General features: G+C 37.8%; 2 protein-coding genes across 2 annotated transcripts; both read right to left on the reverse strand.

The window, feature by feature from the left end:
- Positions 1-2,223: 2,223 nt before the first annotated feature.
- LOC147217987 (uncharacterized) lies at positions 2,224-3,016 on the reverse strand. The gene is made up of 2 exons (XM_086174565.1): positions 2,499-3,016; positions 2,224-2,338 (listed from the first exon to the last, which is right to left on the reverse strand). Exons 1-2 carry the CDS (start codon positions 3,014-3,016, stop codon positions 2,224-2,226), a joined length of 633 nt encoding a protein of 210 aa, XP_086030691.1.
- Positions 3,017-11,769: 8,753 nt separating this feature from the next.
- Positions 11,770-16,252, reverse strand: LOC147217988 (retinol dehydrogenase 13). The gene is made up of 7 exons (XM_086175216.1): positions 16,042-16,252; positions 15,464-15,604; positions 13,991-14,182; positions 13,549-13,710; positions 13,305-13,421; positions 12,460-12,664; positions 11,770-12,179 (listed from the first exon to the last, which is right to left on the reverse strand). The coding sequence occupies exons 1-7, from the start codon at positions 16,115-16,117 to the stop codon at positions 12,083-12,085; spliced, it is 990 nt and encodes a 329-aa protein (XP_086031342.1). The 5' UTR covers positions 16,118-16,252; the 3' UTR covers positions 11,770-12,082.
- Positions 16,253-16,782: the final 530 nt, after the last annotated feature.

Consider the following 16,782-nt stretch of genomic DNA (forward strand, 5'->3'; position numbering starts at 1 on the left):
CCCAAAATCCAAAGGAAGAGGAGTTTTTCTTGAATCGAGTGGACTATTAGTGGAGTAGGTGCAATTGAAAAGGCGTCTAATAAGCGTGATAATATAATTAATACAATTGCTTAATTACTTTTTCACTCCACATGCTGGAAATTTGGGAAAGCCTAAATTTGGAACGAGTAGAGTCATATTAAGTCCTATATATACTGGGAGTATATATAGAATAGAATAGAAAATAATAGAATATAATAGAAAAGGGAGTACGAGGCTTGAAGGAGATTTGAGGGGAATATAAAACATAGTCAGTTCAGTTGGGAGAACGAACGGATCGGCTCTCTGCAAACATTCTGCAGCTGAACACATTTGCAGCTTGAAAATAATTTTCAAATTGGAGGTCTAGAAACCCTGGAAATCCGGATATATGGAAAATTACCCTATGGTCCTCACTGAACTGACCCATGATGTTTGAAAATGACCTGCAATTCCATTGACTGATAATTAACTGGAGTGATGAAAAACAAACAAAAAAATTTTTTCTTGTATTAATATGTGTGCCTTCAAATGTTTGGAGAACACCTCAATTCAGGTTCTTATCCTTCATTATTTGATGGTTTTCACTAAAAACAACTGGGATTAATTCTGATTCTGATTCATTTTATTCTAATATTGTGGATAAAATAAGTTATAAGTTAATATTAGTAAATAAACAATATTAAGACAATAGTGATTAAATTTGTCAGGCTATGTACTAAAAATGGGTAATTTAACAATTTAAACATTTTCAATATTTATTGTTTCAAGCATTTAAATACATAATTCTATGTGGTTATTTTTAAAGAAATTGTTATACAATTTATGTTTTGATTTAGTTGTTCTATTTTTTTCTTTTCTCCCTGACAATGTTATTGTCAGTGGGTCCTCAGAGCTCTACCCAGGTATGAGCTTAAGAAGAAAAGGAAGCGGGGAAGATATATCGCTGCTACTACATCTTGTGGATGAGAACCACATAGAAGACAGTGGATAAGAACTTTGCAAAAACAAACAAAAAAAAAAAAAAACAGAGAAGAAAGGCATAAGTAGAGCCCGGCCTCAGCAGGCGTGGATAGATCCAGCTTTCGTTTAGGGGCCCATCTTGTGCGTTTTTCTCAATTTGCACTTTTGACCACTAGAAGGCATAACACACTTTGAGAAAGGTCAGACGGTGTACAGTGTGTTTACATACTCTCTATGTAGATTTCATTTTTGGTTTCCTTTCCCATCAAACCTTGAACAGAATCCGTGCTTGATTTTGACAGATTTTGAATGAAAGCCCTTTGATACTTAACCTGCAGTTTGTCTTACTCTTTGAATTTATTCATCTGTGTCCTGTGCATTTGTAGGATAGCATATCAGATTGAAAAGGATGATATGAATCATACAAATGAACCTTAAAAACTAGATACCAAAAATTGATTTTGAGTCAAGATTAGACTTGTGTCTTCTAAATTTTTATATAAACCTAAGTGTGTGAGTGTGCGTGTTTGTGTGTGTGCATGTGCCTGTACATTTTGAACCTAACAAATACCACCAATGTAAACACCGTAAAGCTATAAAAAAGCAGAAAAAAAGGCCTCTGGCGTTGTGAGGAGTTTGGTCCGCCTCTTCTGTTGATCTTTTGGAATCTTTTCATAATGGAAGCGAGAGTTCACGGATGGAGCATGTACTATGTTCTCAGACCAGCCACAATATATAACTCAAATCATTTTTCCGCATATATCTTTTGCTGCAAATGCTGGCACTTTGTGGTTGCATTCACCTTTAACTTCTTAGCAGAAGGGGGCAATTTTACGCGTGTCAAATTTCAATATAGTAACTCACTGTCAGAATGTTGCTGAGGTCTTTCCTTTCTCTGTTACAGCAAAGATATTTAATCACCAATAGCTTCAACTTCTGTTGACTGTCAACAGAAAACCTTACTGTGACATGACTGTCATTTTCCTACTTTACACTACTCACTTTCATGTGTACAGTTGGGAGAACAAATATTTGATACACTGCTGATTTTTCAGCTTTTTCCACTTGAAAAGCATGTAGAGGTCTGTTATTTTTTTATCATAGGCACTCTTCAACTTTGAGTGACTGAATCTAAAACAAAAATCCAGAAAAACACATTGTATGGTTTTTAATCATTAATTTCCTTTTTATTGCATGACATACATATTTGATATATCAGAAAAACAAAACTTTGCATTTGGTTCAGAAATCTTTGTTGGCAGTTACAGAGATCATACGTTTCCTGTAGTTCCTGGCTGTGTGTTTCGGGTTATAGTCATGCTGGAAGACCAACCACGACTCGTCGTCAAGGCTCTTACTGAGGGAAGGAGGTTGTTGGCCAAATCTTGCGATGCATGGCCCCGTCCATCCTCCCCTCAATACTATGCAGTCGTCCTGTCCCCTTTGCAGAAAAGCCCCAAAGAATGATGTTTCTGCCTCCATGCTTCACAGGTGGGATGGTATTCTTGGGGTTGTACTCGTCCTTCTTCCTCCAAACACGGCGAGTGGAGTTTAGACCAAAAAGCTCTATTTTTGTCTCATCAGACCACATGACCTTTTTCCATTCCTCCTCTGGATCATCCAGATGGTCATTGCCAAACCTTAGACAGGCCTGGACATGTGCTGGCTCGAGCAGGGGGTCCTTGCGTGCGTTGCAGGATTTTAATCCATGACAGCATAGTGTGTTACTAATGGTTGTCTCTGAGACTGTGGTCCCAGCTCTCTTCAGGTCATTGCCAAGGTCCAACCTTGTAGTTCTGGGCTGATCCCTCACCTTCCTCATGATCACTGATGCCCGGCGAGGCGAGATCTTGCACGGAGCCCCAAACTGAGGGAGATTGACTGTCATCTTGAACTTCCATTTTCTAATAATTGTGCCAACGGTTGTTGCCTTCTCACCAAACTGCTTACCTATTGTCCTGTAGCCCCTCCCAGCCTTGTGCAGGTATACAGTTTTATCCCTGATGTCCTTACACAGCTCTCTGGTCTTTACCATTGTGGAGAGGTTGGTGTTTGTTTGGTTGAGTGTGTGGACAGGTGTCTTTTATACAGGTAAGGACTTCAAACTGATGCAGTTAATACAGGTAATGAGTGGAGAATAGGAGGGCTTCTTAAAGAAGAAGTACTAGGTCTGTGAGAGCTGCAATTCTTACTGGTTGGTAGGTTATCATTTTACTTATGTCATGCAATAAAAAGAAAATTGATTATTTAAAAATCATGCAATGCGATTTTCTGGATTTTTGTTTTAGATTCAGTCACTCACAGTTGAAGAATACCTACGATAAAAATTACAGACCTCTGCATGCTTTGTAAGTGGGAAAAGCTGAAAAATCAGCATTGTATCAAATACTTGTTCTCCCCACTGTATAGAATTTTTTTTGTCCTGAGCATCAGGGCTGTGTCTCCCTGAAAGTGTTGGAGTCGGGCAGGAACAGAGCAGAGCCTAATGGACATTTAAACAATGGCGTATAATCAACATCTGAATAATGCACCCACTTCATCCAATGCATTCTTTAAAGAAAGATTATTCTTTAAATGTCTGTGTGTTTTATTTCTGTGCTTATGTTATTAATCTTCCCTCTACCTTCTGTGTTCCCAATGGTGTGGATTTATGTTGTCATACCAGATTTTCCTTCCTCTTTCCTTAGGCCCAAAGTAAACTGATAAACAGCATTATTCTGGGGCAAAAAATTATTTAGCATATATATTTTAAATTTTATTGCTCTTTTCTTTATGAGCTGGAAGTGTCTATTTTCTTCAATGTTCAAACATAATGTGAGTGTAGTATATGTATTACATTGCAAATGGACAATGTGACTTTTAGGTGTATGTCCTATGTCGTTGTTGCTTCATGCACAACTCCAATTGATCACCACCTTTATTTTTTGTCATGTAAAATCACAAATTAACTTTTCTATTCAATACATGAAAAAAAAGTGTGAAATACTGCTACGAAACTAATAATAATAATGATGATGACGATCATGAGGACAATATTTTTATACAAAGTAAAAAAGTTCATGTCTGCATCATGCTCCAAGGCATCGTTAATAACTGGATGTATAAAATCATTGCTATGATAAAGAAACGAAAAGAATAGTTTTAAGCAGGCCAAGTAACAGTGATGAATTGAATATTTGGGGAGATGCAGATAAATACCATCACACAGGAGATCTGCAAAGCTCAAGGAAGCATGTGGGGACATTCCACTGGAGTCCGTCCAGGAGAGTCTTCAGTATGCCCGCCAGTGCTTCCCCCGCTGCCTGAAAAGGGCCTACATCGCGTGTGATGTGGCACCTTGACATTGAGGAAGCTAACATTGCATTAAAGGTCACTCAGAGAGATGCCTGGAATGGCAATGCTTCAAATTGTTTTTTTCATTAGTCTGTGCTCATGTTTACATCATCGCCCAATTATTAGCAAACACGGGTGGTACAGTCCTGAAATGCGACTTGACTTGACATTTTGGGCTTGTGTAATTTGTGCTGACATATTTTCTCACGAATCAAATTTACTGCACATGCATGTAATCACGCAACTGAATGAAGGAGCGTGCGACTGGTAAGATTTATTGTCATTGTTTCTCGAAAGTCCAGCCCCTTAAATAATGTTTTACTGGAATAGAGGAATGTGAATTTGGTGAGTGATGTACGTTCATAGTTTGGGGGATTTTTTTTCCCAACATGACCCCCCCCCCCCCCCCCCACACACACACACACACATATAGGACAATGGTGAACTTCAATTTTCTCTATGCGTTAAAAAGCAGATGAAGCAAATGGAGTGTGCAAAACACAACAGAAAAATATAATTATATTATTTTTATCATGAAAATAAAACTGAAAGTGTTCTCAGATGAATTGATTATAACAAGGTAAATAATATCTTTGTGTAGTTTTCACATCATTTCCTGCTGGTATTTAGATGAAATATATGTTATCATTATAAGAAAAATAATGGAATGAATCCGACAATCAGTAAAATCAACGATTGTAATGATTATTTGAGTTATGTTTGATACAGCCAAAAGAAACTTTTCTAATCTCAACATTTCTACATTGCAAACTTTGGTATGGCGTCTGTGGTAATCTCATAAGCACCACACATAAACACTTTTAACCCAGGTTATGAATGTTCAGGAATCGAGTCTTTGCATTACATCAGGGCGGATGTGCAGAGACCTGCCATGGTTATTAAAATTATATTAGAGTGAACAAATCATGACAGAGCTTGTCTTTTGCTTCTCACTGATTTGTGTTCATGAATGATAGCTCACATGTGGATGTCCATAGACACCAGTGCAGCGTGAACCGAGAGTGGTGGGAGCCACTGAGCAGAGGGGCCAGGAATGTGTCCAATGTAATCCCAGTGAGGGACAGAAGATGTTTTAGCAGATCTCCTCTGGTCCACATGAGTGGCCCCGGTATCTGGTGTTCCTACAAACTCCGGAACTGGATAAAGAGAGGCAGACGGCTGTTTTTTTAGCGCCAGACTTTCACACTGACAAGAGGAACTCAACTAAATAATCGACAACAATGTCAGCAGAGATGGTACAGCCCTTCCTGTCCCGCTGGTATGTTAAGGCATCACAAAAAATCAAGAGCAGATTGTCAAACCATGTGGAAGAGGCCTGCGTGTTCAAGCAGCTTATAAGCCAGTGGAAGACAATCATAGATAAGAGATTTGGCCAAATGCTGTCGAACAATTAAATTGTTTTTAATCCTGACCATTGCACTGCCACAATTCAATTTCTTTGTTATTTGTACTACTTCATGGCATCCTGTCAATTTCAAATCCAACTACACTCCCCACATATGTTGCTGAAAAGAAACATACCATTTCTGCCATTTTTTTTAACCTTTATGTGTTTTGAAAGCAATTAATTTCCTCTCCTTTATTTAGCAAATGCAAAATATGAATTCGCAAAATATTTCATATATGAACTGCTGTTACATGAGTGCTGATAATTAAGTAGCTGACCCATCCTGAAATGATTTAGTTTGTCATTTATGTTGTTTATTTTACTTTGTAAAAACAATCATAATAATGTTCCATTTTGCAGAACCATTTTTAATTCTTATCTATAAATGTAATTATGATATTCCAAACTTTACCAGTTCATGGTTATTTAGAATGCGTACCTTTCATTGTTTTATGTAAACACTATTTTGTTTGTGTTGAATTTGTCCATTCATTTCTAAACCCCTTCCCAGCTTCTACCCTTTTTATCTGTTAGTTGTAAATGGTTGATTTGACTGGACTTGTATAAGATACTTTATCTTATACTTTAAGTTAAGTCTAATTACTGACACATTGATCAAAGAAATCAATCCTTTTTGTCCTGGAGAGTTTATTTTTTTCTTATCTGCTTGTGTTTGCTGAATATCGGTTCGCAAATCTTTTTCATAATATGTGTGAAGTCATAAATCCTGTTTGTAGGCCAGTCAAGAAAACAAAGAATGTTGATTCTGATCAGTGATTTGTGTTAAAACCTGTACTTGAATCATCTGCTGTTTAAAAACAATTGAAAAAAAACAATTTTTAGACAGGAGTGTAGAGCATATATCCAATTACCACATGGAGAATATTTGACACAAAACTACATTTATGATTTAATGGCTTCTGGTGATAACCCACAGATCTTGATAAGTGCAGATAGCAACTGGTACTTTAGCAATAAATGGCAATCATTTTTGAGGTTTTCCTTTGTCTTAAATATAGTTTCTTATATTTGTGAGGGTGGCACACTGAAATGACCATGATGTGTATGATAGGAATACAGTCTTTTTTGAATGTTCAGTTTGTAGGAAGCGATCCTCTTGGAGCCTGCTAATTGTACCTTGTCATTGTTGATAGTTTTCAAAAATCTTTTAAGTTGTCACAAACAAATATAATCAAACGGGCCTGACACCTGACTTGAGGAGCTGATGGGAACGGTGTGATGTGGACTTGGAAGCAGCACAGCGTGTGCTAAGCCGGACGGACAGCTGACTCAGCACATCCCCTGTCGTCTGTGTGCTCACTCGACAATGTCTTTATCCCTGGTGACTGAATACGGCCTCGGGGTCTGAACGCACCTCGCAGCCAACCGCCATGCAGGCCTCTCACCCCGATCAGCATCCGAGGTCAGGCTGCCGGAAGCCCGGTCGGCATTCATGGGATAATCTATAGAATATAGATATATACTGTGGGTGTTTGTATGTCATAGTTCTGATTTTTACAGAAATTTTTGCGTGCGATCATTTTCTTTACCCCATTGTTGTGTAGCATTTAAATTCTTCAATTCACAACTGAGGTCAATTACCATCACCTGACATGACAGGAGCTTCAAAACTTTTCAGCCCCTCAAATGAAAAGTCGCTGTTAGATTCCTGATCTTTGTTCCATGATCCCTTCAGGGCTCTGTTTTCCTTAAGTAAGGATAAATACTCCACTCAAAAGGCCCTATAGAAATAATGGATAAGCATTTCATAACGCTAACATTGTAAAATTGTGAAATGTAAATGTATAAATAAAAGTATTTGAAATATTTTTAATAAGAGTCAATTTTAATGATGACTCACACTAATGCTCATAAATGGAAATCAAACTAACCATCTCTCTTATTACACACGGTGATGCCCGCTGCTTTGGGTAACAAGCTCGTCATTGATACCTTTTCACTTTCAGTCCACCTCAGAACGTGTAAAGTTTCCACGTTTGCGAAAGTAAAGACAATGAATCCGTACTTTTGTATTTTATATGTTAACAAAGGGGTTTGTGCTTCTTGAGCATGCAACTTTTATCTTTTTGCAGTCTTCTAATGGGGAAACACTACAGGGCAGGTGAAACAATTATGGCACAAGCACACCTTTTTTTAATGCTTGCAGTATTTATACCATGTTTGTATATTCATGCTTCCCTTCAAGACAGTGACTGCAATTTTGTGGACACAAACTGTGTCAAAGGCAAGTTTCCTGTGGAATTTCTCCACTGGATTTTACCTGTAAAATAGTCAAAAGAGTCCTTTTGGTGAGGAAACATCAGGTCTGTGACAGGCAGCACGGAGAAGCTTAGTCACCATGGCTGCTCTGATTCAGCTCAACACATGCACAGACTCGTCCAGAGGTAATGACAGTGCCAGGCTACTCTGTTCCTCTCAAGGCGCTAGAATGCAGCAAACCTGCATTCCCGCACCTGCCTGAGGCGAACACTGTTCACTTCTGTACTTTGAGGGAGAGAGAGACAGAGAGAGGAAGAGAGATTCAGTTCAAGATGAAGGGCGAGACTTAAAGAGAAAGGCTGAATCAAGGAGCAGAGGGAGGACTGCATACCAAAGGGGCAGACAGTACAATCTGCTACTTCACACACATTCTCCTCAAAGCTGCGATCTCCAGAGGGGGCACTCTGACGTTCTTTGCTGGGGGGGGAGCTCATGCCGCCGCCTGCACCTGCACACTGACAGACTCGAGATGTCAATGTGTATAACGAGATCCGACTGTGCTGCCTTCGCAAATTGTATAAGGCAAAGCGCCGCTGTTATTTGTCTTATATTACTTGCAGTTTCGCAATTGAAAAGCTGTTTCTGATGACTCATGTTACATAAGAGTTGAATACATTTACACTTCAAACATCCTTTGAGGCACAAAGGAAGTCCACAGTAAGACTTGTGAATTCCACTTGTGTTTACTTTTGTACTTCTGAATAAGGTACAAGGCCTGAGAAAATAATAAACAAAACATGGTTTAAAAAGCTCTTTTTTGCAAATGAAATCAGAGGTATTTCCTTCTCCCTTGACCTGAGGCCCAGGTTGAGGGAGGGGAAGAGCTAGTAGTCAAAAGAGGTCTCAATTTCTAGAAGCTAAATACCAGAGGAGCTGACAGGTATGTACATATTGGTATTTGCTTTTCACCCACACCTGTGGCGAAAAACACACCCGCTAAGCCTGGTCGCTCTCATCCCACTGGTTGATCCATGACTGACAAGTGAAAGAACTATTTGGCTCCAGTCCACAGGAGGCAGGGGGCAGGTATGGTGAGGTCTGAACATGAGCCAATGGCAGCCAAGAAATCCTTTGGAGCCAGGCGGGGCTGCAGTGAAATAAAACTCATCAATGGGGTGTGTCTCAAAAGTTTGTCAGCAGCTAGACACTGAAGGGCCACTGCTGCCGGAACACACTCCATGACCGGTGCGATCTGAACTGGTTTCTGGCAGCATCAGGAGCACTTTTCCGCTGGCAGAAAGAGGGACAGAGGGACTGTACTTGAGCTGTGGCTGCAGAATGGAAGTAAAGAGGCACAACTCACCTGCGGCAACTGCATTCAGGGCCACAGCTTTCAGGAAAGGGGATGGCAGCTTTCCATTCTATCCCTTCACGCCGGGTCCTTCAACCCAGCGTGACAGCAGTTCAACAGGCGCTGTTGAGGTACTGTGGTCGCTCACATCTCCTTATCACTTTTCCAGCCCAGCTATAGATTCTGTATCCGTTGGACGGAGAACTGATAAGGGCATGTGCATGACAATACCGACACATACTGGAGAAACATCATCTGGGTCAAAGAGCCCTTTGGGCGAATTCATTCATGCAATTTATGATTTGTGATCATGTTGAACTTGTTGTATTGGAGATTTCTGGATCAGAGCAACGTAATCAATTTTAAAACTGTAATTTTCTGTTTTGAAGATTTGTGACTCAAAACTGTTATATCTACCAGCATTTACATTTCGAATGAACTGCAATTCCACATTTAATTTTGTTCTAGTTTGTAATAAACAACTTAAATTTTGTTTTGCTGTGGGATACATAAGTTGTCAAGACCTAAAAAGTGGAATGGTTTGCCTTTGCATTTGTCTTCTGTTGTAAAATGAGATGCATGGGGATATTAACTGAAACGAAAAATTGCCTTCAGGCAGCTCAGAGCACACCTGGTTGTAGGTCATATTTTCCAGGAAAAACACAAGAATCAACTGTGAGTATTTTGTCAAAAGGACAAACTTATTAAAATGCATTACTCGTGAGGGACAACATGGATGTGTTTCATCCACACTACAGCTTTTAAAAGAATATATATAACATGAAGTTAACTGGAAAATGACACCAGTGCAATAACCACCTGAAAAAAAACGCAGTAGCTCTACCTTGCATGATGCGACTGATGACCTGCAATAAAAATATTTGGTGAGTAATTTCATTACAATACATACCAATAATACTGACGCTATTCACACCTCAAAACACGCAGCCTTGACATTTCCACACGACATTTAATGCCCAGGGTGATGTGTTGTAATCCAAAAGTAGGATATGTAAATGAATTGTGTGACACAAAAACCTGAAAACATAAACTGATTTCTATTTTTTTTTAAGTTGAAAAAAAATGACATTCAATATTGTTCTTGAACAATATCAATGAAAGGGTCTTCAAAATATTAAGAATATGAAAAATATGAAGAATTCCTTAAATACAGAAAAGGAGACCAGATTGGTAGCATTTCTTCAAAGGGACATATCAATAAAAAAATAAAAAAAACACTACTGCTATTTAACCATCTCCATATTTCTTGTGGCTGACTGAATTTTGGATACTGAGATGTCTGGTTTTTCATGGAAACAGTAGAATGACATTTTGCACCAAAAACCATTTGAAAATAGCTAATCACAAAATTATCTGTAGTCCAGATTGACTGCAAAACTTTACCATGAGATGATTTCCTTTGGCTTTTCTGTTTCCCTTAATATGGCTTTAATGGTGCCGTATTCAAATGAATTGTTTACATACTTATTGTAACTCACAGAAAACTTCTCACTGATGTTCAAACATTTGTTCTGTGAAAAATCTTCATTTCATGAGGTGAATGTTCCTTCTAAAATCACAATTGTTTGACGTTGATGATTTGAGATGAGATGAGAAGATGAGATGAGAACAACTTTATTAATCCCGAAGGAAATTGTTGTGCCAGAGTTTCAAGTAAAAACATAACAGTAATAGACAATAGTGGAAAGGAGGAAGAATAAGAAATATAATGAAGTATAAATTGTCTTAGCTGTTAGCAGTAACTACAAAGATTGAAGATTCCTTGCGGAATTTTAACCCATATTTGGAGGCTATAATTTGCGATACTGTCAAATTGTATTGTGTGTTCCCCGATATTTTCTCCATCCTATTTATTGTTACTTATTTATGATATTAAACGTGTTTGTGTAATGTTTTTCGTTAGTAAATAAACTGGCATGAAACCATATAAAATCACTGGACTTTACATCTAATTATTGAATGTCAGCAAATGCCAACCCTTTTCATGATCTAGTTTTTGACACTTTATAATCAGAGCACTCAATTACATCAACATATGCAGTTATAAGAATATCACTAATGTCAAATAATCAATGATAAACAAAATGCTTTTCAACTTTGATTTTATAATATATTTATAAAATCAAACTAATCAATGAAAAGTCAAATTGAGTTTTTTAGTAATAATTTGTTAAACTATTCTGAATTTTTGACTCTAACACAGTAACAAGTTTAATACACACTCATACAATGGTATGGATGGTTATCTGTAAAGAACATTAAAATAAGGAGGTTCCATGTTTGTAAAATGTGATTCTGATTGCATTAATAAGTAATATAATATGATACATGCTTAATTGCGGTTAACCCTGTGAATTAAACCGTGTCTACAAATGTTCACTTTTAATGAATTGATTTAAATGGAAAAAAGACAAGTCTAAAGAGACTTTTTAAGACCAGCAAAAAGCAGATTCAACCAAAAGTTATTTATTAAAAACAACATCATTTTATTTTGCAAAATAATATAGCGAGCAGCAGTGTCTCATACATATGAGGAAAAAGGTTGAATACATGTAGTATAAAGTTAAAAGCATTTCCAAATGATCGGGTTTGATATTAATAAGTGCATTTTTTCAGTTTTGAACAGCAAACCTTAGCAGCACTAAATGTAACACGGAACAGCATCATAGTTAGTGCAAGGCCTTACATTCATATTGTTTAAATCAATAATCATAATTCATTATCATACAAACATGGCCACTGACATCATCAGCAAACGCCTACTGAGATTATGCCAGACCAACCATGGAGGCGCTGAGGTCCCAGAGCTTCTTGGCTGCAGCATCATCCAGGGCCTGAGGCGCGGCAGTCTTGGGGGCACAGTCACTGCACAGTGTAGGAGACAAGAGGGGACAGATCAGTCCGATGGAGTGTGGTTAGAACCTTATGGAAATTAGTCCAGTATTTATAAATACTAATTTGGCTGATATGATATCAAATGTTTTTTTTTATTTTTTATCTCGATCTCAAGTTTTACCATTGAATTAATAAAGACATGAATTGGATGAAAAAAAGGTTAAACAATATATAGTTAAGGAAAAGTTATGTCAAACTGTTGAAATACATATATATATTATTTTCACTGATACCAAATGAGGTCTCCTACCTGTAGTAGAGGCCGCTAACATGTGCCAGGCTCTCATCCACTGCACAGTAGATGGTGGTCTGGGCTCCTTCCCAGGGCGTCTTGATCAACATCAGAAAGGGCCAGGCTAAAATCCTCTTCCACAGAGATAGCGTGGGGAAAAGATGGCGACCCAACTCTGTTTTAATGACTCCAGGGTGGAGACTGTATACAGTCACATTTGTGCCTAAAGAAAAGAAGGAACAGCTTCAAACCTTTTTGTAGGTTGACATTTTAAACTGATATTTAGATACCTGTTGTATGTATATGTATATTTACATACAGTATATATACTATTCATATGGTCTATCTCACGAGCCCGGCATGAACTTGTTTAATTTGGCATTTGAAAAAGTAATTTCTTTCAACTATTTTGATACTTTGTGGCTCATTTTCAGATAATTGGCAGATTTACTGATGTCAACTTCACTTTGTCTTAACTGTTAATCTACTCATGGCATTTTCCATTACTCTGAATAAAATTGAATTTTATACTCCTTATTATATATGTATGAAAAAAAAAATCACTGAAACAGCAATCAATTATCAACATATAAACAAACAAAAACAAAATATTTGCCCGTTTAACGTAATAACTTGTCTTAATACACCATTATGCCTTGATATGATATGTTACACAATCATTTATATCTTTCATTTAACATAATGCTCGGACAAAACAAATAACATGGTATCTTGTGAAACAGCACTGAAAAAAACAAAGAAAACATTGCAATAAATGCCACGTTTCAGAGTTCAATAACCTTTAAATGGAACAATAAAAGTTAAAACTTCAATTATGTTGCATTAAGTGGATTTTACAGCACCTTGCAGTCTTTTAGCCAGTTCTCTGCCAAACATCACATTTGCCAGCTTGCTTTGACGGTAACTGACGTCCCGCTTGTAGTCCGTATCTAGATTGATGTCATCAAAGTGTATGTGACCTGAAAGAGATGTCACTTAATATCCCGCAACAAACGCATGCTCAGCTATTGACTATTTTATGAGGCATATCATTTAAGTATTATTTCCGTAAAAACAAGAGCCATTCAATAATTCAGATTGGCTCACCCTTCTCATGTGCCAGGCTGGAGACGATGACAACTCGACTTGGAGCAGACTTCTTCAGCAGGTCCAGAAGACAATTGGTGAGCAGAAAATGTCCCAGGTGGTTCACCCCAAACTGCATTTCAAAACCATCTTCGGTCATCCACTTGGGACACATCATGATACCTGCAATATGAAAAATAATGATTAGCTCACAGTCAAAGTTAAGGTTGTGTGTCTGCTTGTCAACATAAATTTTACTAAAAAAAAAAAAAAAATCAACCAATATTTGCATGAATCCATATTTGACCTATCTGAGAAGTCTTTTATAATATCGAATTTGAGGTCACATGCAAATGCATGATGCCCTTGAAAACAAGCTTGTGCAAACATCTCTCGTTGGTGTTTTAAAATTATTCCCGCAGGCTAAAACTGCAGCTGCAGGCAAGTGAACCCCTAAAATCACCTGCGTTGTTGATTAGGATATCTAGACGTTCCTCATTTTGCTGGACATCCCTGGCCAGGTCTCTGACAGACTGCAGTGAGGCGAGGTCCAGTTTCTTCACCACGACGTTGCCATTGCCAGTCCGCTGGCGGATGTCATCAGCCGCCAAGCGAGCTCGTGTCATGTCCCTGCAGGCAAGGATCACTCTGGCCCCTGGACAAGATAACCCAGTCTTCATGTACAGATAAAAGGTTACAATACATTACCAAAAACTAGGCAATTAAATATTTACATGCATGGAGAAACAGCAATGTAAATATTTTGATCATATTTCTTCATGTGATTTTCAAGTTCAGTCTTTTTCCTCTTGAGAATTAACCTTTTGGTTATAATATCAGGAAATGAAGTTGTCAGAGCTATGGGAAAATTAGATGAATTAACTAGCAGTCATCTGTAAAAATCAGCAAAAGAATATATTTAGATTTGTGAGAAATAACCCGAGTATTTCTAAAATATTTCAGCAGGGTTTAAATTAAGTCTAAATGCAGATGAAATTGAGATCTGCAGTGAGAACAGGGAGCAGGTGGAGAGAAATCTAGAGAGATCTAGGTATGCCCTGCAAAGGAATGAAGTTTAGATGGAGCAAAACAGACATGAAGAACGTGTAAGATTTCAAGTACCTAGAATCAACAGTCCAGAGCAACAGAGAGTGTGGAAAAGAGGTGAAGAAACATGTGCAAGCAGGTTGACGTGTCAAGGATGATAAATGAGTGAAAGGAAAGGGTGGTAATGGGACCAGCGATGCTGTCTGGTTTAGAGACAGGAGCGCTGAAGAAAAAACAGCAGGCAGAGCCAGAGGTAGCAGAGATGGAAACATTGAGGTCCTCTTTGGGAGTGACGAGGATGGATAGGATCAGGAATGAGTCCATCAGAGGGACAGCACATGTAAGATGCTTGGAGATAAAGTCACAGAGGCCAAACTAAGATGGTTTGAACAAGTACAGAGGAGGGATAGTGAATATCGGGGAAGAAGGATGCTGAGGCTGGAACTGCCAGGCAGGAGACCATGAGATCAGTGAGAGAGGAGGATGAAGAGGAAAGGGTTTGATGGAGGCAGATGTTTTACTGGACTAACCCCTGAAGGAAGCAGCAAAAGGAAAAGAATAAGAGAAAGAAAAATATTAAATTGAATGCATATTTTATTTTAAATGTAGCTAATCAGCCCAAACAAATATAAACACAGTGGTAATTTTCCATGCCTTCAGATAATATGATATATACTTAAAGAAGCGTCTGACTAAAGTGATGTTCATAATTAATTAACATTACTGAGCAATAAGTAAAAACCTTTCTGGGAGGTATTTCTGTCTCATATAAGTGCTACTAAAATTACATAAACAGTGCATAAACTTGAATATTTATTATTATGGCATGAAAAAAAAAAACCTTTTTGAATGTGTCAAACCGATAGCTGAATCTCTCCTGCCCTCTCACCTCTCTTGGCCATATCCAGGGCTGTCTCTTTCCCAATGCCAGTGTTGGCTCCTGTGATCAGGACTGTTTTCCCATCCAGCCTGACCTTGCTCCGACACACTCCTCCTGCCAGCCATCGGCGCAAGGCCAGTAAGCCTGTCCCTGGCAGGAAAAACGAGATGTTAACACAGCAGCACAATGCTTCTACCTGCCCCATCCAATATAGCCCCATTCTTTGAAATGTGACACAAATATCTCGGGTTTAATGAAATTAGTGTACGAGACGATTTGATAATACATAGTAACAAGTGAATTTGTCCTTATTTTGAGGTTCAGACAGATAAGTCCCATTACTTTTAATGAACTCTCCAAGAAACAGATTCTAATGATGTGATATGTGATATGATATGTACAATATGATGTAGTAGATTGTTCTCTTAAACATCTGTACATGCAAATAAACAATGAGCAGCTTTAATGAAAGACGTTTCCTATTTATCACATTAAAACAGAAACAAATTTTACTTTCAGTGACATCCAAATTAAGACGTACGAGTGAAAGACTTCAAAATCTTACAATTAAATAAAACACAATTTACCTGCAACAACTGCAACGGTGAGACCGGTTGCATGAACCTCGACAAAATCTTTCATCGCGGCGGCGTAGTTTTGCATCTTTCAGGCTATCAGTCGCTGTCCAGGTTCGATCGATGGCGCCCTGATCGGATAATTTATAAAAGATTTTCCGTAAATATGTGATCCGAGTGCGAAGCTTCGATGTCCCTGGCACAATATGACAAAAATAGCCTTTACAGGCAATTGAAAACAATGTTTTGACAAAATAGTCACTTGGCCGGAAGTGTATTGTGACGTACTTGCAATAAGATTTTCAGAATAAAAAGTGAAGGCCGTAACCATCCTCGGTTGTTAAAGCAAACAGTCACACATTTAAATGTATTTGTTAGTTATCCATCATCCATTAATTCTCTTGTTCGGACCAGTTGTATTACTTCATCCACATTTGATAACTAGTTAAACTAAACTAAATTGATAAGCGCCATACCATTTTTTTCTTTTTCTTTTTTCTTCCTCTAGCAAAGAAAAACGTTTTAATTTTTTTTAAAAGTCCACAGTATCTATAAAAGCACAAGCTTAGATTTATCATAAACCTAAATACTACCTCTCCTCACGTCCTGTGGTTTTTATTAATTTACATATTTACCCCCACCAAAATGTTAATTCATTGCCATTTACTCAAATATAATAATAATAGTAATAATAATAGCAATAATAGTAATAATAATAATAATGCAATTTTATAAAGAATCTTAGTACAAAAA

Source organism: Fistularia commersonii, chromosome 27 (assembly GCF_037954325.1).
Source record: "Fistularia commersonii isolate RoL2024-O1a breed Wild chromosome 27, RoL_Fcom_v1.0, whole genome shotgun sequence".
In the NCBI taxonomy this organism is placed as follows: Eukaryota; Metazoa; Chordata; class Actinopteri; order Syngnathiformes; family Fistulariidae; genus Fistularia; species Fistularia commersonii.